Here is an 18,310-nt window from a genome sequence, read left to right on the forward strand (position 1 = left end):
TGTAACTGAACGCGACTGTAACTATATGTTAATATTGTTAATAAATCGAATACTAATTTCACAAACAATAATGCCAATAACCATAGTCTCGCCTGGGCTGGGCGCGCCTGGAGGAGGCCGCTTCGGACCGGGAACAGTGGAAATCGTTCCTAAGAGCCCTATGCCCCTGATGAGGGACAACATGATATATTATATATCATCATCATCATCATCATAATCATAGTCTAAACATTCTGTTTTAGTTCATAGGTTAGAAAGACATCCTAAAACGACATGCGAAAAAAACATGCAAAAATTTCGCAATCAATTAAATCAACGCGTAACATTAACAATATTGAGTAAACGCTAGGTTCGAAAGACAATAAAATTACTCTATTTCAATGACCACTGATTTCACTTTGCACTTGAAAGTTAAAATAAGGAATAAATTATGTCAAAATGTAAATGAAACCCTGATTAATTCATCAGTGAGTCATTGAGTAAAGTAGGCCGGATTACTCAGGTTACTGAGGTATTGACGACCAAGGTGCATTTTCAAGACTATTGTTAGTGGATTACTAAGGCACCGGTACAAAGAGTGATTTACCGTAAACGTATGTTATCAGAGACTAGAGCTCCTGGTCGTGACCGTGTTTCGTGTACCCGTAGCCGAATCTCCGTTGCCGTGTTACTCGGCAACGGAGATCCGCTCCGTTTGCTCCGTGTGATTCGGCTACGTGTAATTAAGATACGTAGCTACGTGTACACGGAGATACGTATCTTATTTATACGTAGATCGGATCCAATCGTGACCGTGACGTTTAGTGTAGATTTTATGCGTGTCACTAAGACCCCGAATGTAATGCAAGGGGCGAGTTTTTAATTTCAGTTTCCATATTTTTGCATTTTAAATAAAGTTTTAAGTGATCAAAAATAATAAGATGCAAATATTATCATCATCATCATCATATCAGCCGAAAGACGTCCACTGCTGGACATAGGCTTCCCCCAAAGATTGCCACAATGACCTGTCCTGCGCCACCCGCATCCAGCGGACTCCTGCGACCTTCACCAGGTCATCAGTCCACCTTGTTGGGGGCCTACCCTAACCTTCGCCTTCCGGTACGCGGTCGCCACTCGAGAACCTTTCCGCCCCAACGGCCATCGGTTCTACGTGCAAATATTATTTTGGAGGCAAAAATAATAGACCAGTACAAATTGTAAAAGATGTGTATCAAAAGAATTCGCGTATAATCAACGTATAAAAAAATAGGTAAAATTCTAATTTTCATTCACATGACACAGACTATAATTAATCAACTTTTATTAAATAATCTAACATGTACAGTCAGCGTCTTATAGTTGGTAGTATCCGAAGTAGTCAAATAGTTTGTTATTTTTGCTTTCACTTAACTTCACAAACAATAGGAACACATGGTACTTAACAGGTAAATCCCAAAGCCTTGAACGTAATTATTATCAATGGCCCGCAAACTATTGTTTGTTATCTTTATCTGCACGTGCAACTATTTCTTAGTATTTTCACCGCCGAAAGACGGTTGTCCAGCCAGTAATAATATTTATGAACAACGGTGTATATTATTATTTCACTTAAAATACTTTTAAATTGTTGCATTGGTCTACCTGTAGCATTTCTTACTAGGGAGTAAATATTAATTACAGATATTAATATATTTATTTGGATGGACTTTCATATTCATCGACATCCCCAAGTAGGTACCTAGTACCTACCTGAGGTGCGATTTTTGATTCTCATCGGGTGGCTTATTTCGTACTAAATAGTCATCGGCTGCATACAAAACAAGGCACCGGTGAGATTAAAAAATCCCACCAATACCACCTCTGGTTTTTTTTGTACAAACTCATAATGTCGGGTGTGTAATGATTGGTATAACTTTTTTTGGTATAGTAACATTTGATATAACAATATTTGGTATATATTTAAAGGATATAATCACTCATTTGACATAATTAACATTTGGTATAACCACAAAATATTTACTTTTATTTTGTATAATCATTATTTCGTATAACATTTATTTATAATAACCGTTATATGGTATAACTATCTATTGATATACGACTAGTATAATATAACTAGCAAACAGTATAAAACATTTCATGAATTGTTTTTATTTTTTTTGGAAGGGATCACAGTTCTAACCTAACCTAACCTAACCTACTTTTCTGATAGCAGTACATATGTTTAAGGGTCACAGTTCTAACCTAACCTAACCTACTTTTCTTGGTAGCAGCGCGTTGTGTGAAGGGGTCACAGTTGACACAGTTCTAACCTAATCTACTTTTCTGGTAAATGATGGATCTAATTTATTTTACAATTTTTTTTATACTAACTGTGCTTTAGAAAGAATTTGTGTTATACAATGTATTTATTATCGGAAATAAGCATTATACTCAAAGTATGTTATAATAAATGTTATTCGAGAAAATGATCATTATATTAAATAAGAATTATACAATTTGTTAGTACGTTATTTGTTATTATATGATTCAATAATTATATCAAATGATCGTTATAACGACTAAAAATATATCAAAAAAAGTTATATCGATCGATACGCACCCCATAATGTCTGGTTATCAGAGAACAGAATAATACCAATATGTAATTACTTAAAAAAACATCTGGAATCCAATCAATGCAAAGACCACGAGTATAACACATAATGCGAAGGGGCCGTTCGACACTTACAAGCTCTCTTTCAACAACCGAGCGGAGCGGAGCCGAAGCCGAGATTCGCGGGAACGTAGCCGAATCCAGAAACGGATACGTATCTTTGACGTGACCGTGTAGTACGGGATCTTAGCACCGCCGGTGCTAAGGCTACGTAGCTACGGTTCCGCGTGTAACACGTATATCACAAGCCCTATCAGAGACAAAGACAGTTTGGGTTGTTTACCAGTTTGACTGATTAGTAAACTTCTCGAAAAATTTTGAGTCATAAACACACAGAAAATTAAGTGTTATCAAAGGTATTTTTATTATCTCTTTTGTTCCCGAAAATATCGCTGGTTCCTAGTTTTGTGTTACGAATACCTATCGCCAAAACCGAAGCAACAACACGTTTGCGTAAATTTTCAGGAACAGAAATTATTATTCTCGAGTCTAAATAAAAAATGAGACTTATCATAACTATGGAATATTTTAATTCAGTTGTTAAAGGCATATTATTAAACTACTTAAAACAGTACGAACGTATTGGAACTAAGGAACTTAAATCGTAATCCATAGTACGAAGGTAAAAGGGTCACCCACACACTTCTCACTCGCATTTCATGCAACGAACCTAACTCAACGAACAAATTCTAGCGCGGACCCTACCGCAGCCGTCGGCCGAGCCCGCCTCTGCAAAGTCAAAGTTGCGCCGTCACGAAAAACTCTATAAATAAATTCAGTGCATTGTAATGATCTGTCTGTTTTTAACGGATAGGCTATACCCGTACACTCTCATACTAACTTCATGCACTTATAGGGTCAGCCGTCAGCTCAAGCAAAGCAAGATTATTACTGTACATGGCCATCGAGCTCCGTCATTAGTTCGATGAAATCCCGAAGATTCAACAACATAGTGTCAAGCTTATAGATTGGGTGTTACAGTGAAGCGTTATCTTTAATAGCACGGTCACACTTTGTTCTTTGCGCTACCGCGTTAATTTAAGACGCTGACAACACCCAATGACCTTTACGCTAGCGGACACTGTATATTCGTATGGGAGTAAGTGAGAAGGCGATGTCACTAAAAGAGGGCGGCTAGGTATGAAAAGAACGGAAAAATATTAAAATAAAATAGAAACATGCATTATTTTTGCAATATGTTTCGTTAGTGTTTTAGATATGCATATTTTTGCTATTGTAATTATAATTAAATACAACTAAGTGAATAATTAAACGACATAGAACCGTTTAATGACGCACTCGAGACCAATCTTTGCAATTTTTTTCTATCGAGCCAATTTCGTGTATCGAGTACGGCTATCTTCATTAAAATATAATGAATAATAATATATAATTTACTTGCCTTTCTAAAACTAATAGTTTGTCTTAAAAAACTGCGCAATTAACATCAATTTTGCGCAATTGGGTGTTGTCAGCCCCTTAAGCACACAGTGCTTTACTCGCGCTAAAAAAGCGATAGAAAAGGGAGCGGTGGACATAACGATTATGACGAGTAGCTCAACTAGCGACAAGAGTAAAGGGTCACGCCACGTCTCTGCCTACTTTTATGCTGAGGTACTAGTAGAGTGGACAGGTCGTCAGAGCAGCGGTCGGGTTCACTGCTCGCTCGCATCTGTATGTGAGGTAGGGTAGGTACCGTGGCGCAGGTCGCCGGTGAAGTAGTCCTGTGAGCCGTAGTGCCGCTCCACGAGGTAGGGCAGCACGGTGGAGTTATGCAGGTCGTCGGAGCGTCGCGACCGCGGGCTCACAGCTCGCTCGCCAGCCTCTAGTGGCGGCGTCGCTTGAACCCATCTGAAAACAATCAATCACTTGTTTAATATTAGAGACCTTAGGCAAGTTCCTATTCAGGGGAGGGGTAGTGACCGTGGGGCATGTGCTTTGGCTAGAATGTAGCCATGACACCCTGTGCGAAAACTTACTACAATTTGAATACGTGAAGTGTCTAGTGTCTACCCTGAGTACAAGCTAGATCCGCCGTTGATTCTAGGTAGCTCGACTATCGCTACTAGTTGGCAATAACTAATTTAAACGTTTTCTTAAAGTTAAAGTGCTCAAAATCCTCACATTCGAAATAAAACAGTATTGCATATACATTACTTACTGATTACTATCAGTATACATCTAAATATATAAAAGAAGAAGCTGACTGACTGACTGACTGACTGACTGACTGACTGACTGACATATCAACGCACAGCCGAAACCGCTGGTCCTAGAGATTTCAAATTTGGCACGTAGGTTCCTTATATAGTGTAGAGGAGCACTAAGAAAGGAATTTTCAAAATTCACCTCCTAAGGGGGTCAAATGGGGGTTCAAAGTTTGTATGGGGAAAAAAGATTAGTTTGCCTATTTTATTCGAAACTTCACAGGAAGATTCCTTAAGACATATGACTGAATACGTGTTTCAGATTTTTTGAAAATTTAACCCCTAAAATGGTGAAAAGGGGGTGATAAAGTCAAAAAACTAATATGGGTATCGTTTTTACGGTTTATTGGGTCGCTGATCACGATAAATACAACGTTTTTAAAATCTAACGAGGCGGAAGTGAAATACCTTCTCCCCTGTTGTAGTGCGATGGGGTTTAAATATCAAAAAATATATAAAAGAAGAAACTGACTGACTGACTAACTGACATAATATATCAACACACAGCCGAATCCGCTGGTCCTAGAGATTTCAAATTTGGCACATAGGTTCCTTATATGGTGTAGAGGAGCACTAAGAAAAATTTTTCAAAATTCTCCTCTTAAAAGGGTGAAATGGGAGTTCAAAGTTTGTATGGGGAAACAAGATTAGTTTGACTATTTTATTCGAGCCTTCACAGGAGGATTCCTAAAGACATATGACTAAATACATGTTTCAGGTTTTTTGAAAATTTGACCCCTAAAGGGGTGCAAAGGGGTAAAGTCAAAAACACAATATGGGTATCGTTTTTATGGTTTATCAGGTCGCTGATCACGATAAATACGAACGATTTTAAAATCTAATGACGTGGAAAAGAGATTTTCTCCCCTGTTGTTGTGCAATGGGGTTAAAATATCCAAAATAGCCATAAGTATAGCTTTAGTTTTCATCTTTACTTCTGGTTCAAGAGATTTCAAATTGACACGGAAGTTCCTTAGAGGAGCACTAAGAAAGGATTTTTCAAAGTTCACCTCCTAGCATGATAATTTGACAGGGGCAAGGACAGGGACAGGGACAGGGACGGGGACGGGGACGGGGACGGGGACGGGATAGGGATAGGGATAGGGATAGGGATAGGGATAGGGATAGGGATAGGGATAGGGATAGGGATAGGGATAGGGATAGGGATAGGGATAGGGATAGGGATAGGGATAGGGATAGGGATAGGGATAGGGATAGGGATAGGGATAGGGATAGGGATAGGGATAGGGATAGGGATAGGGATAGGGATAGGGATAGGGATAGGGATAGGGATAGGGATAGGGATAGGGATAGGGATAGGGATAGGGATAGGGAAAGGGAAAGGGGAGGGACGGGGACAGGGAAAGGGGAGGGACGGGGACAGGGACGAGACGAGGACGGGGACGGGGACGGGGACAAGGATAGAGATAGGGACGGGGATAAGAATAGGGATTGGGGTCGGAATAATCGGTCGGCAATCGATATCTAGGCAGTGTAAAATGCAGGTGGCTCAGTGGGAAGGGATTAGTAAGTAGACATCGGCATCCTGCATCCGTAATAACTATTACATTCAATGTGCTGTAAGAAGATCGTTGTTTGCTTGCCTTTTATATGTTTACGTTTGCAATAAGTATAAGCAAAATGGAAAAAATTGTAAGCGATAATGCAAGGAAGTACTTTTTACCCTACCGACCATAGTGTCGAGATACTGGCTATGTGGGTTGTATGAAGTTTCCCCAGTATAAATATTTATATAGGTAAAATACATACATATTCGTACCTACTACCTACGCTGTGGTCGCTGTGTAACAATTCTACAATCATTGCAAGAATTTCTTTTAAAACAATAGTAATATGTGTAAGGTACAGTCAGCCAAAAAAGTGGTTTACCACTTTTCGATCAATAGAGTCGAAAAGTGGGAAACCACTTTCTTGGCTGACCGTACAGCAAATAGATCAGTTACAATGGCCCCCCAGTCGAGAATTGTCCCGCTTTACCTTAATCGAAATAATCGCGGACAGATGTACCTACAAAGAAACCTACGGATCCAAATGAAAATCTTATTTTTTGTAAACGTTTCAATAAGAATACTTTTATTACGCGGGCGAAGCCGCGGGTAACAGCTAGTATCTACATAATTAAGGACTGTATCGTTAAGTATAAGGACAAAACAAACCTCGTCTAAATGTTGACATGTGCATAATTTTGTATTATTATGTTCCGAGAGTATGATCTTAAGGTATTGGTAAGTACTATTTGATATAAGAAGGTCTGATATTTTTTTTATTTTAGGGACTTTATGGTACTTTCATTAAGGTCTAGCAAATAAATTTCGGACAACCCCTATCTGGCTTAATTTGAGAATATTTCAATGACTCTTTGTACGATTTCAACAAACAAAGGTTAATATGCTGCCAAAATATATTCTTTAAGAGTCGTCTCCATGGTTTTTCCAATTGGGTACTTGTAGAATAAATGCGGCGAAGTTATATAATTTAAAAAAACGCAATTTTGAGCAACGTTCCGGATTGCCGTAAATTTTTGATGCTAGCAGGATGAGAGAAACAGATAAAAAAATTAGCCATAGGCCAAAGTCTAATTGACATTCATGGTGTTTGAACAGTGCTTAAACCAGATCGATATAAACAATGTATGATAGTCAAATTCGACATCAAAGTCGGAGTTAGAGTAAGCACCATGCCACATTCTCTAAATGGCCGCCATACACAGATCCTGAACTATATTTTTTTTAAATAACAGTGGCTAGACTATGTCCAGATATTCTGCTTTGTGGATCATGTGTCGTTGAGGTTCGCACCATACAATTTTTTTTCGCAATCGTATCGTCTTTTACGCACTTTGTGAATTTTCTAGTAGCATTTGTCCGGAATCGTAATTGGTACTCGGGAGGATTAAGTCAATACTGTCTAAACCATATGCTTTACGTCGAGTTTCTAGGACAAAATGTGTACCTTATTATGTGCCTTATTAAGCCCATGGCTTGTTATAAGAAAAAAATATAATAGCAAATAAATACGGCTACTCAAAGTTGTCTTCATACTTAACGATACAGTCTTTACACCTGAACATATGGATCGTCATTATTTGCTTTCTGCATACCTCGTATAGCAGTATTAATTATCTCATATTTCGCTGTCTCTACGTGCATATGAGTAAATAGAATTGTTGAGGTATTATAATTGCTGTCCAATGTGGAGACATATTACAGTTAGGTATTAACTAGATTTATTTGTGAGTGTGCATGGGAAAACGCCCCACTTTGTCCATTGCTATAAAGCCGCTTTGTCAGTTTATTCATATAAAGATACAAGTAAATCTCGCCTTAATGGTAACCGACAAAGTGGGACGTTTTACTAAACACACTCACACTTATTTATATTTATGTGCTGTGTCGTGTGGTGACTGATATAGAATTTTTCCACCTCCTTTCCTCCCGCGGGTGTCGTACAAATCGACTGTGGGACATGGGTTAAATAAAGTTCCCACTTGACTGTTCTTAAAATAAAATATTTTATACCATGCACGAAATAAAGCATCAGATAATTATAAGAAACACATGGACAGAAGTTATTTTTAAATCCAATTTCTATTTAATAAGTCAGGTAGAAATATATTAAAGTAACTGAATTGACCGTGACGTCACTCAACTCGATTTCATATTAATTCCATACTAGCAAGTCGTTCAAATTCGTTTTGACAATTCTTTATAAGAAGCTGATTTGACTAGGAGGCAAGTAGCCTAATGTGGTGCGGCGAATAAGCTGGCAACCTGTCAGTAGGTCCAATATAACAATTTTGTTAACTTTCAACCCCACAATTTCTAATTATGACACTGAAACTTGAGCAGTTTCATGTGGTCCGCCTACCTCATTTGGGTGTGTTTATGTATGACTATGTTTGCAAGTTATTTATTTATTAGCGATCAGTGAAAATGTTTTCTTTTTAGTTTGAATAGGTAGACGTTTGACCACGATCACACCTGATGGTAAGTGATGATGCGGTCTACGGTGGAGCACGCTTACCTATGAGATACCAAAGACATATTATAACTCCGTATAGACAGATAAAGTCTAAGAAAAAAACGTACCTCAGTACCATACAGAAAAAGGTACGGTGGCCTAGATGGCATTACACCTTTGGGGTACGCTCAGCTAGATGGCGCTAATATTAATATTTGACATTTTAACACATATCAAGCTAAGAATATGGGCCAAATTGTCAAAACTGAGGTTCAAAAGTTTTAAGCCTGTGTCAAGAGATGGCAGTCTATGCACTGTGATTACACATTTTACTTCGTCAGTAACTCTCTATAATACTCGATCCTCTTTGGAGATACATATTTACTCTTGCTTTAAAGAGACCTGAGTTAAGAGATACATATTTACTCTTGCTTTAAAGAGACCTGAGTTAAGAGATATTCCTAGATTTCAGTTTTTAGGGTTCCGTAGCCAAAATGGCAAAAACGGAACCCTTATAGTTTCGTCATGTCCGTCTGTCCGTCTGTCCGTCTGTCCGTCTGTCCGTCTGTCACAGCCGATTTACTCGGAAACTATAAGTACTACAGTGATGAAATTTGATGGGAATATGTGTTGTATGAACCGCTACAAAATTATGACACTAAATAGTAAAAAAAAGAATTGGGGGTGGGGCCCCCATACATGTAACTGAGGGATGAAAATTTTTTTTCGATGTACATACCCGTGTGGGGTATCAATGGAAAGGTCTTTTAAAATGATATAAAGTTTTCTAAAAAACATTTTTCTTAAAGTGAACGGTTTTGAGATATCAGCTCTCAAAGTCGTAAAAAGTATGTCCCCCCCCCTCTATTTTTATAACTACGGGGTATAAAATTCTAAAAAAAATAGAGGTGATGCATGCTAATTAACTCTTTCAACGATTTTTGGTTTGATCAAAGTATCTCTTATAGTTTTTGAGATAGGTTGATTTAACTGTAATTTTGGCAGGTGTATAAATTGACATAATAAGTTTATTATATTTGCTGCTACGGAACCCTTTGTGCGCGAGCCCGACTCGCACTTGGCCGGTTTTTTTAAACTGATCTAGATGGATACTCCGTTTCACTGTGATAAAGATGCACATTAAATAGCACTCCGAATCATTTTTATGGCAACTTAGGTTTGCAATTTCTAATACAATGAAAGACAAGGTGTAAGGGGCTAGCCAAGAACATTAGTTTCGCAACCTAGCGAACGAAACAGTAATCTCTCTATCAGTCTTCCGTATTAATGCGACAGAGATAACGTATTATTCGCTACGGTGCAAACGATACGTATCTCGGATAAACACCCAGACAGGCATCTAGTCTATTTTGGGCATTAAAACTAACAACAACTTTTTAAATGCAATTTGTATTCAGAATGCATCTAAATAAAAACTAACATTTAAAAGTTTCGCAATGGCATTCGAGCCATCAGAGCATGGGATGTGTGCGACAGTATCTCGTCTGTGAGCTGTGAGATAGACTATCCGTTTCACTCTAATTAATACACTTAGATAAAGACGGGTAGTCTATCTTGTGTGCTTGTGCTACAGTGGTGGTGTATACATTTCAAGGGAAAAACACACATTTATAGTAATACTAGGTTTTGCCCGCGGCTTCGCTCGCGTTAGAAAGAGACAAAAAGTAGCCTATGTCACTCTCCATCCCTTCAACTATCTCCACTTAAAAAATCACGACTATTCGTCGCTCCGTTTTGCCGTGAAGGATGGACAAACAAACAGACACACACACTTTCCCATTTATAATATTAGTATGGAAGTATGGATACTTAATGTGGTATTTCGACAAATAAAGTAAATTAAATGTTATTAAATTAATCTGTGCAATAAACATAACCAGGTATCATAAATCTGTTGTAAATAGTTTATACATTTTGCTGTCTGCCTGTCTGAGTTTGTTTACTACCTCTCTTAATATAAATTAAACGAAGATAATGAATATGCTGACGTAAGCAATATCTAGCCGTAGTTTATCTGGTTTATTATTTTAGCCTTGCGGACAGTTGGATTCTACGCTAATCAACGACTTATAAGTATATGATAAGGACTGTTCAATTTACTAAGCGGACACTTAAAAAAAGCATTTTTTTCTGCATAGTATAACATCTTATTTAGCTGAATGTTATTAAAACGACAACAAACGTAATAGATAATATTTAATATGAAAAACCGGCCAAGAGCGTGTCGGGCCACGCTCAGTGTAGGGTTCCGTAGTTTTCCTTATTTTTCTCAAAAACTACTAAACCTATCAAGTTCAAAACAATTTTCCTAGAAAGTCTTTATAAAGTTCTACTTTTGTGATTTTTTTCATATTTTTTAAACATATGCTTCAAAAGTTAGAGGGGGGGGGACGCACTTTTTTTTCCTTTAGGAGCGATTATTTCCGAAAATATTAATGTTATCAAAAAACGATCTTAGTAAACCCTTATTCATTTTTAAATACCTATCCAACAATATATCACACGTTGGGGTTGGAATGAAAAAAAATATCAGCCCCCACTTTACATGTAGGGGGGGTACCCTAATAAAACATTTTTTTCCATTTTTTATTTTTGCACTTTGTTGGCGTGATTGATATACATATTGGTACCAAATTTCAGCTTTCTAGTGCTTACGGTTACTGAGATTATCCGCGGACGGACGGACGGACGGACGGACGGACGGACTGACGGACGGACGGACAGACAGACATGGCGAAACTATAAGGGTTCCTAGTTGACTACGGAACCCTAAAAAGAACTTAATTAAGTACATCGGTAAAAATTTCGGACTTTTATACGAATACGACGCTTAAGTACTTGCACATCACTTCTTGTTACTTTTCGGCAAGTTGCAGACCAAAATCGTTTGAATTCATCAAGAAATATATCTTCTCAGACATAATTTCGTAAGTATGTCTCAACAATGGTCCAGTACCGCTCGATAGGTCAGAGATCTGGTCAATTTGGTGATAGGCTTCTTTTTGAACAAATTCCATGTTTTTTGGTTTTAGTAGCTCAACTGTCTGACCAGCATAGTGAGCACTTGCTAAATCAGGCCCAAACAAAGGAGAGATATAATGTATCGGATAGATGACAAAAAATCGTATTTGAATGCATTCATTTCTGTAAATTTCGCCACCAATAGTACCAGTAGCAAAATAAGATACACTCTTAAAGCAACAGGAACAGATTGCCTGCTAAACAAGTACTTTTTTCCCGAATTTATCCATTTTTATGGTTTTCTTCTCATCTAGCACATACTCTCCTACGACGTCATTGTGGGACTGGGGTCCCGGTAATGTACTACAGTCAAATTTGACGTACGTTTTGTCGTTCATTAAAATGCAACGAGATTTATTCTTTAGCAACATTTTATACAATTTACCGCACCATTTTTTGGATCGCAATTTGTTATCTGCACTTCTCTTTTGCATTTTCTGCTTCTTATAAGTCTTTATATTATTAATTCTTTTATATTTTGAACAGTACCTACGCGAATGCCTACTGTTTTTACAATTTGGTGAACCGATAGATAATTTTACGATTTTAACAACTGCCTAACTTTATCCTCGACTTGAGGATTTGCCGGACCGCTTCTACGCCTAGATTTCGGTAAATCCTCAAGCTTATGATGCTCTTCAAATTTTGTAACGATTTGGAACACCGCTGATTTTGAAAAATTGTACATATTTGCGGTTTTTTGCAGAGAACACCTGCCAGTACACCATTTGTGCAAGATTGCTTTGCGATCGTTCAAAGTAATACGCTGCATCGTGAAATATAATTAACTATGGAAGAATAACTATGCAGCGATCGACGTTGATAGCTTTTCTAATGTCATCACCGTCAACTGTTTATCAATTGTTTTTAAATTACAAATTTTAAAGATGTTTACCAGAAACCGTGATTTACTGAAAATTTAAATGTACTTTCGCGTATGTAGTATGTAATAATGTTTTCAAACATATTTTTCTATATAGTAACGGCCAATCATGGACAGTTTAAGAAAAATTTTCGCCTGTTTTTGATATTTCACTGATAAATGTAAAACATCTACCGCTAAGCGTGTTAAATCTTGAATGTCCTATCCTTCTTTTACATTTCAAGCGTATTGCAGAATAGATACTCCTATTGGTTTCTTCGTAGTTAACAAATTAAAACTAGGTGTTTTTTTTTCCAATTATGGACGGCAGTTCTCCAGTAATGGATCCCCCATTATGGACAGTGAAATAAGTTTAAAATTTTACTTTTAAAGCCAACTGATACTCAATGAGCAAAATTTTATATACCATAAATAAAATTAGTTTGGGTTATTTTAACATAGGATTGTTTATTGTAAATTTTGGTTTTGTAAATTGTTCCTTGTCCATCATAGGAGGTACGCAGTTTTTCGGTTCCAGTAATGGACACTCGCAAAATAACGCTATTTCTTTATGTCTTTGGAGCAACAAACTAGTATGTTTTATACCTTATCTCATGCTTAATGCACTAAGTAGTTCAAGTTTTCACCTAGTATTATTTTTTTATTATTTTATACATGAACTCAACTCTCTTAACAACATTACTAAGAATTCGTCTTGAATTTTTTTTCAGTAAACTAGTGAATTTCATCTTGTCGCCAAATCCTTCAGAAATAACCGAATTAATTAAAACTTCAAAATGAAACAGCTCTACAACTACAGTTTATGGTACATTGCCGTCAGTTTTTAGAAACTGATTTTAGATACTTATTTTTAAGGATTTGTGTTTTTTGTCCATAATGGCATCACCGTCCATTATAGGGTATTTTACATTAGTATTAATTCGTATTTACTCTTCATTTTTTTCTGAGTGTTTATTTATATTGTATCATTTAACTAGCCATAAAATAAATGTCCTGTATTTAGTTATCACATTTATTTTCTTATACAAGACGTACTTGACTAATTAAAGCATTCTATGCACTTTAGAGTCATATTCGACTTTAAAAAACATGTTTTTAAACGACGACGTCCTGACCGCTCCTTGGCCCTGCCGCCGCTTCTAAAAGTACGTGGCATGGCTAGGGTTGCACATAGAAAAAAAACTAAATGTTTTTTTCAGAATTATGAAAAAAAAACATGAAAAAAAACCGAGCACCACGGTTTTTTTTTCTAAATATGGTTTTTTTCAGATGAACAAATAATTCGACAATAACGGTTTTTCGTGTTTCAATAACAATAACGTACATTTTAATTCGATTAACATTCAGTATACAAACTTTTATTGGGGAATCCCCGATGCGGCGTGCAGCGTGGAGAGGCGGAACTACAGATTTCGTAAACGTTACTTTTATAAGACCAGAAATTAAAGTTATTTGACTAAATTCGTTTAATAGTTAACATTAAGTCTAAAAAACCGTATAAAAGTATTAACTGCTTTGGAAATTTTCAGATTTCGTACTTTAGAAAAAAACATAGTCCAGAAAAAAAAACTGTTTTTTTACGGTTTTTTTTCAAGCCAGAAAAAAAACCGTTTTTTTTGCAACCCTAGGCATGGCTAGCGCCCGCGCGCGTTTCCCGCGCCGCGCGCCGCCCCGCTGCGCTGGTCGCCCTAGACCATTGTTGTGGCTAGGCCGTAACTCATCATCTCATCAACCAATTGTAATGTACCATTCCCCAAGAAACATCGAACAACAATAATCCGTCGAAATATGAATTTATTTGTCCTTACTTATAAAATCTTGACGCTTATTTAAAATACGAAAAGGGAACCATATCGCGTATGTAAAACAATGGACGATTATTTTCTTAGGTGGAATGCTACTGAGTTATTTGTTCAGATGTATGCTTACTTATTTATACCTACTTCCGATATAGCAACCATTTTTGTATTATTGTAATTTTCAAATAAAATACAAACAATGCATGAATATTAAAGACGCAACATGATTCCACCGTAAATAATTGTTAATTCAGCTTGAAACAGGACTCCGAAGAATGTCCGATGTCCGAAACAGTAGATAGGAATGTAATAGGTACAATGTTTTCCATACAGGCACTATCTCTCATACGACAGAAATTTTGTAGGAAGGAAATTAATGCAATTAATTCAGATCAATTTGTATTATGGAACATTCTCCAATATGTCGCTGAGTAGCAACCCTGGTGTGGATACAAAGTTTATCTTTTTCACAGTTTTGTCCCTATTCACCAACATTACACAACCCGGTTAGATATAGGTAAAAATTATATTTCAATTGTTTAATGATAGGTACCTACTGACGCGTGTCTCCGATTTCAAGACCACTATAGTTTTTCGCAATGGCTCTTGTGGCAAAATCGCACTAAATAGAGACCTTTTTTTTTATACTACGTCGGTGGCAAACAAGTATACGGCCCGCCTGATGTAAAGCGGTCACCGTAACCTATGGACGCCTGCAACTCAAACAGTGTCACATGCGCGTTGCCACCCCATTAGACCTCCGACTTAGGTTTCGGCACTTCCGGGGCGGTACCGCCAGGACCGATTGCCAAACACTATAGGAAGGAAGGAAATCGGACGGAACGAATACCCTGTCGCCAGTTATTGAACCCACACATACTTGTAGATTACCCGCACATACGTTCCGCCAGCTCGCCGTGACCGATAGTAGCGCCCTGTTGTCAAATCTCACTTAAAGCTCGGCCACACATGCGCGTTTTGATAGCGTAGGCGGAGCGGTAGCGGAGCGTCAGCGGAGCGCAACGATAGCGGTGCGCCGGACGAACGCTGGCGTTGCGCCCAGCGGACGCCGGCGGGAACTAACGAGCGCGGATTGCGAGCGGAATGCGCGCGGATTGCGAGCGGAATGCGCGCGGATTGCGAGCGGAATGCGCGCGGATTGCGCACCGCTATCATTGCGCTCCGGTAACGCTACGCTATCAAAACGCGTGGCGGAGTGTGTCCTGATCTCATGAACACTAGGCCTCCGCTGTGGCTCTCGTTGACGCATCGCTAAAAATACAGATCACAGTGTCACAGTATAATAAAGAGAACTATCGTACAGTATGGCCACTCCCGCTCCCCGCTGAAAGTGCCGCCCATCCGCTCTCGGTTACCTCACAGTTACCGGCTGTCAAAAACGCGAACAGTCGACCTATCATATTTTACTCATAAAAGCATGGTACGCGTTCACCTACACGAGCTTAGAATGTCTGCTAGGAACGCGCCTCTGTCATATATTTCATAGCCAGAGTCCGAGATGTGACAGTGTGGACCTTACGCCAGCTAGCCGCATCCATTCGGCTTCTAAAAAGTAGCACCCTGTTGTCAAGTCTCACTTATTCAGTGTACTTACGCGTGTCTCCTGATCTCATTAACACTAGGCCTCCGCTGCGGCTCTCGCTGCAGCATGGCTATGAGTAGAGACCGCAGTGTGGACCCCAGGTTGGCGGGCGGAGGCGCTGGCTCGCCGCGACCGATCGCTTCCAACAGTCGGTACACGTTGTCACCCTCGAACGGGTAGCGGCCTGTGGTCATGTTGTATCTGGGGAAAAATGACTTACGATAAAGATAGGTTATTTGTCAAGTAATATAATATATAAATCAATCAATATAACAATGCAGTCAATGCACTTATGAAGGTCAAACAAAGTTAATCGGCCCTATCCTCATCCCACGGCCTCGAGAAGACTTGTCCCTCCTCGAGAAGACCCCTCAGTGATCCTGTGGGATGGTCCATATCCAGCAAAGCCTACTTTAAAAGTGGAGTGTCTTACTATAAAAAATCGATGCATCATACGTGTGATTTATTTTCTCTTAAATCCCTTTCTGGATACTGACTAGAACGAAAAAGTATCTTACGATCGATCAATCTTAATAATCTTAATTCATGGTCAAACTTTGTACTCAAAACAGAGAGAGCATTAAATTCAATACTTAAGACGATACGATACAGGTCAATTCTCCATACGTGTTGGTATTCATACCCCAACTTCACGGTCTCATTCTCGTTCTCATGGTCCAAACTGGAACTTTCGTAAGGCTGATTTAGGAGTCCTTTATAGAGCCATATCGGATATTGATTGGACTGATGTGCTCAATGAGAACTGTTCTAACGCTGCTGCCGAATTATTTTACGGAAAATTAAATAAATGTATCGACAGTAATGTTCCCCTCAAAAAACAATATGTATCTAGTAATCGGTATTCCTATCCTACCTGGTTCACTAATGATATAATTAAAAACATCAAGTTTAAGCATTTCCACTTAAAAAGGTACAGAGAGAAAGGAGAGCTTTTTAATCTGGAAATGTTTAGATATTATCGGACGCATGTAAAGACCTTAATTGATAATTCGTACCGAAATTATCTACGGGGTATTGAGAGAGACATTACTGACGATCCTAGTAAATTTTGGAAGTATGTTGCTAGTAAAAGTAAAGACAGACGTTGTGACACTGAGTTTCTCTACAGGGGGAAACTGTATCGGGGCAAGAAGCAGCTGACTCGTTTGCGGAGTACTTCGCCTCAGTGTTTCAAGGGGACATTCCACTCTTGAATTACGAGCTAGCGGCACAGGGATCTCCTGGCCCTCCAGTTAGCGCTGCGCGTGTGTCCCTGGAAAATGTTGATGCTACAGACATACGAAAAGCAGCAAGACGTATAAAAGTGCGAGCTGCGGCTGGACCTGACGATATACCTTCTTTTCTTGTGAAAGACTGTATTTCAGTACTTGACAGTGCACTTTTACACATTTTCAACATAAGTTTAAAAAAGGGGCAGTATCCAGCCTGTTGGAAGGTCTCTAGGGTGACTCCCGTTTCTAAGGGTGGTTCGGGTCGTGAAGTGTCGAATTATAGACCCATAGCTGTGCTGCCGTGTTTCGCCAAATTGTTTGAGTCAATCATAGAAGGCCGCATCAGCCAACAGATACAATGTTGGTTGAATGACAGTCAGCACGGATTTCGTCGTGCTCGGTCTACTGTCACCAACCATGTCAACTTTGTGGACTATGTCAGAAATGAGCTAGATGCAGGTCGCCAGGTTGATGCGGCTTATTTTGACTTCAGAAAGGCATTCGATTTGGTAAATAATGACATCCTGCTTCAGAAATGTGGCGCTTTGGGTTTTACGCCACACTTACTGAAATTTTTATCTAGTTACCTCCGAGATAGAAATCAGTACGTTGAGTGTGGAGGGTACAAATCCGGACCATTCTTTACTCGATCCGGCGTAAGTCAAGGCAGCACTCTCGGCCCTACATTATTTACGATAATGATCAACGACTTGCCGGGAGTGGTACGATCTGCGGGTTGTCTATTGTTCGCTGACGATCTGAAGCTATTTTTGGGAATAGAGAATACGTCTGATCAGGTGTCGTTACAGCGTGACATTGACGCAGTGGCCGAGTGGAGTGAGACCAATCAATTACACTTCAATACCTCAAAGTGTAAAGTTATAGCGTTCTCTAGAAGTCGGGTGCCTCTTGTCAAACAATATAA

General features: G+C 38.7%; 1 protein-coding gene across 2 annotated transcripts in view; it reads right to left on the reverse strand.

Annotated features, from left to right (window-relative positions):
- The window catches only part of LOC125226064 (serine/threonine-protein kinase STK11), a 31,479-nt gene that overhangs the window by 4,208 nt on the left and 8,961 nt on the right, over positions 1 to 18,310 (reverse strand). The window contains exons 4-5 of one of the 2 annotated variants that reach the window (XR_007177045.1): positions 16,166 to 16,354; positions 4,241 to 4,489 (exon numbers count right to left, since the gene is read on the reverse strand). Coding sequence is in view for 1 of the 2 variants with exons in the window: in XM_048129900.1 (XP_047985857.1) it covers positions 4,335 to 4,489; positions 16,166 to 16,354 (344 nt within the window). In the remaining variant the exon portion in view is untranslated. The remainder of the gene's footprint in view (positions 1 to 4,240; positions 4,490 to 16,165; positions 16,355 to 18,310) is intronic. The other variant, XM_048129900.1, reaches the window with a different exon arrangement.

This window comes from Leguminivora glycinivorella, chromosome 5 (assembly GCF_023078275.1).
Source record: "Leguminivora glycinivorella isolate SPB_JAAS2020 chromosome 5, LegGlyc_1.1, whole genome shotgun sequence".
In the NCBI taxonomy this organism is placed as follows: Eukaryota; Metazoa; Arthropoda; class Insecta; order Lepidoptera; family Tortricidae; genus Leguminivora; species Leguminivora glycinivorella.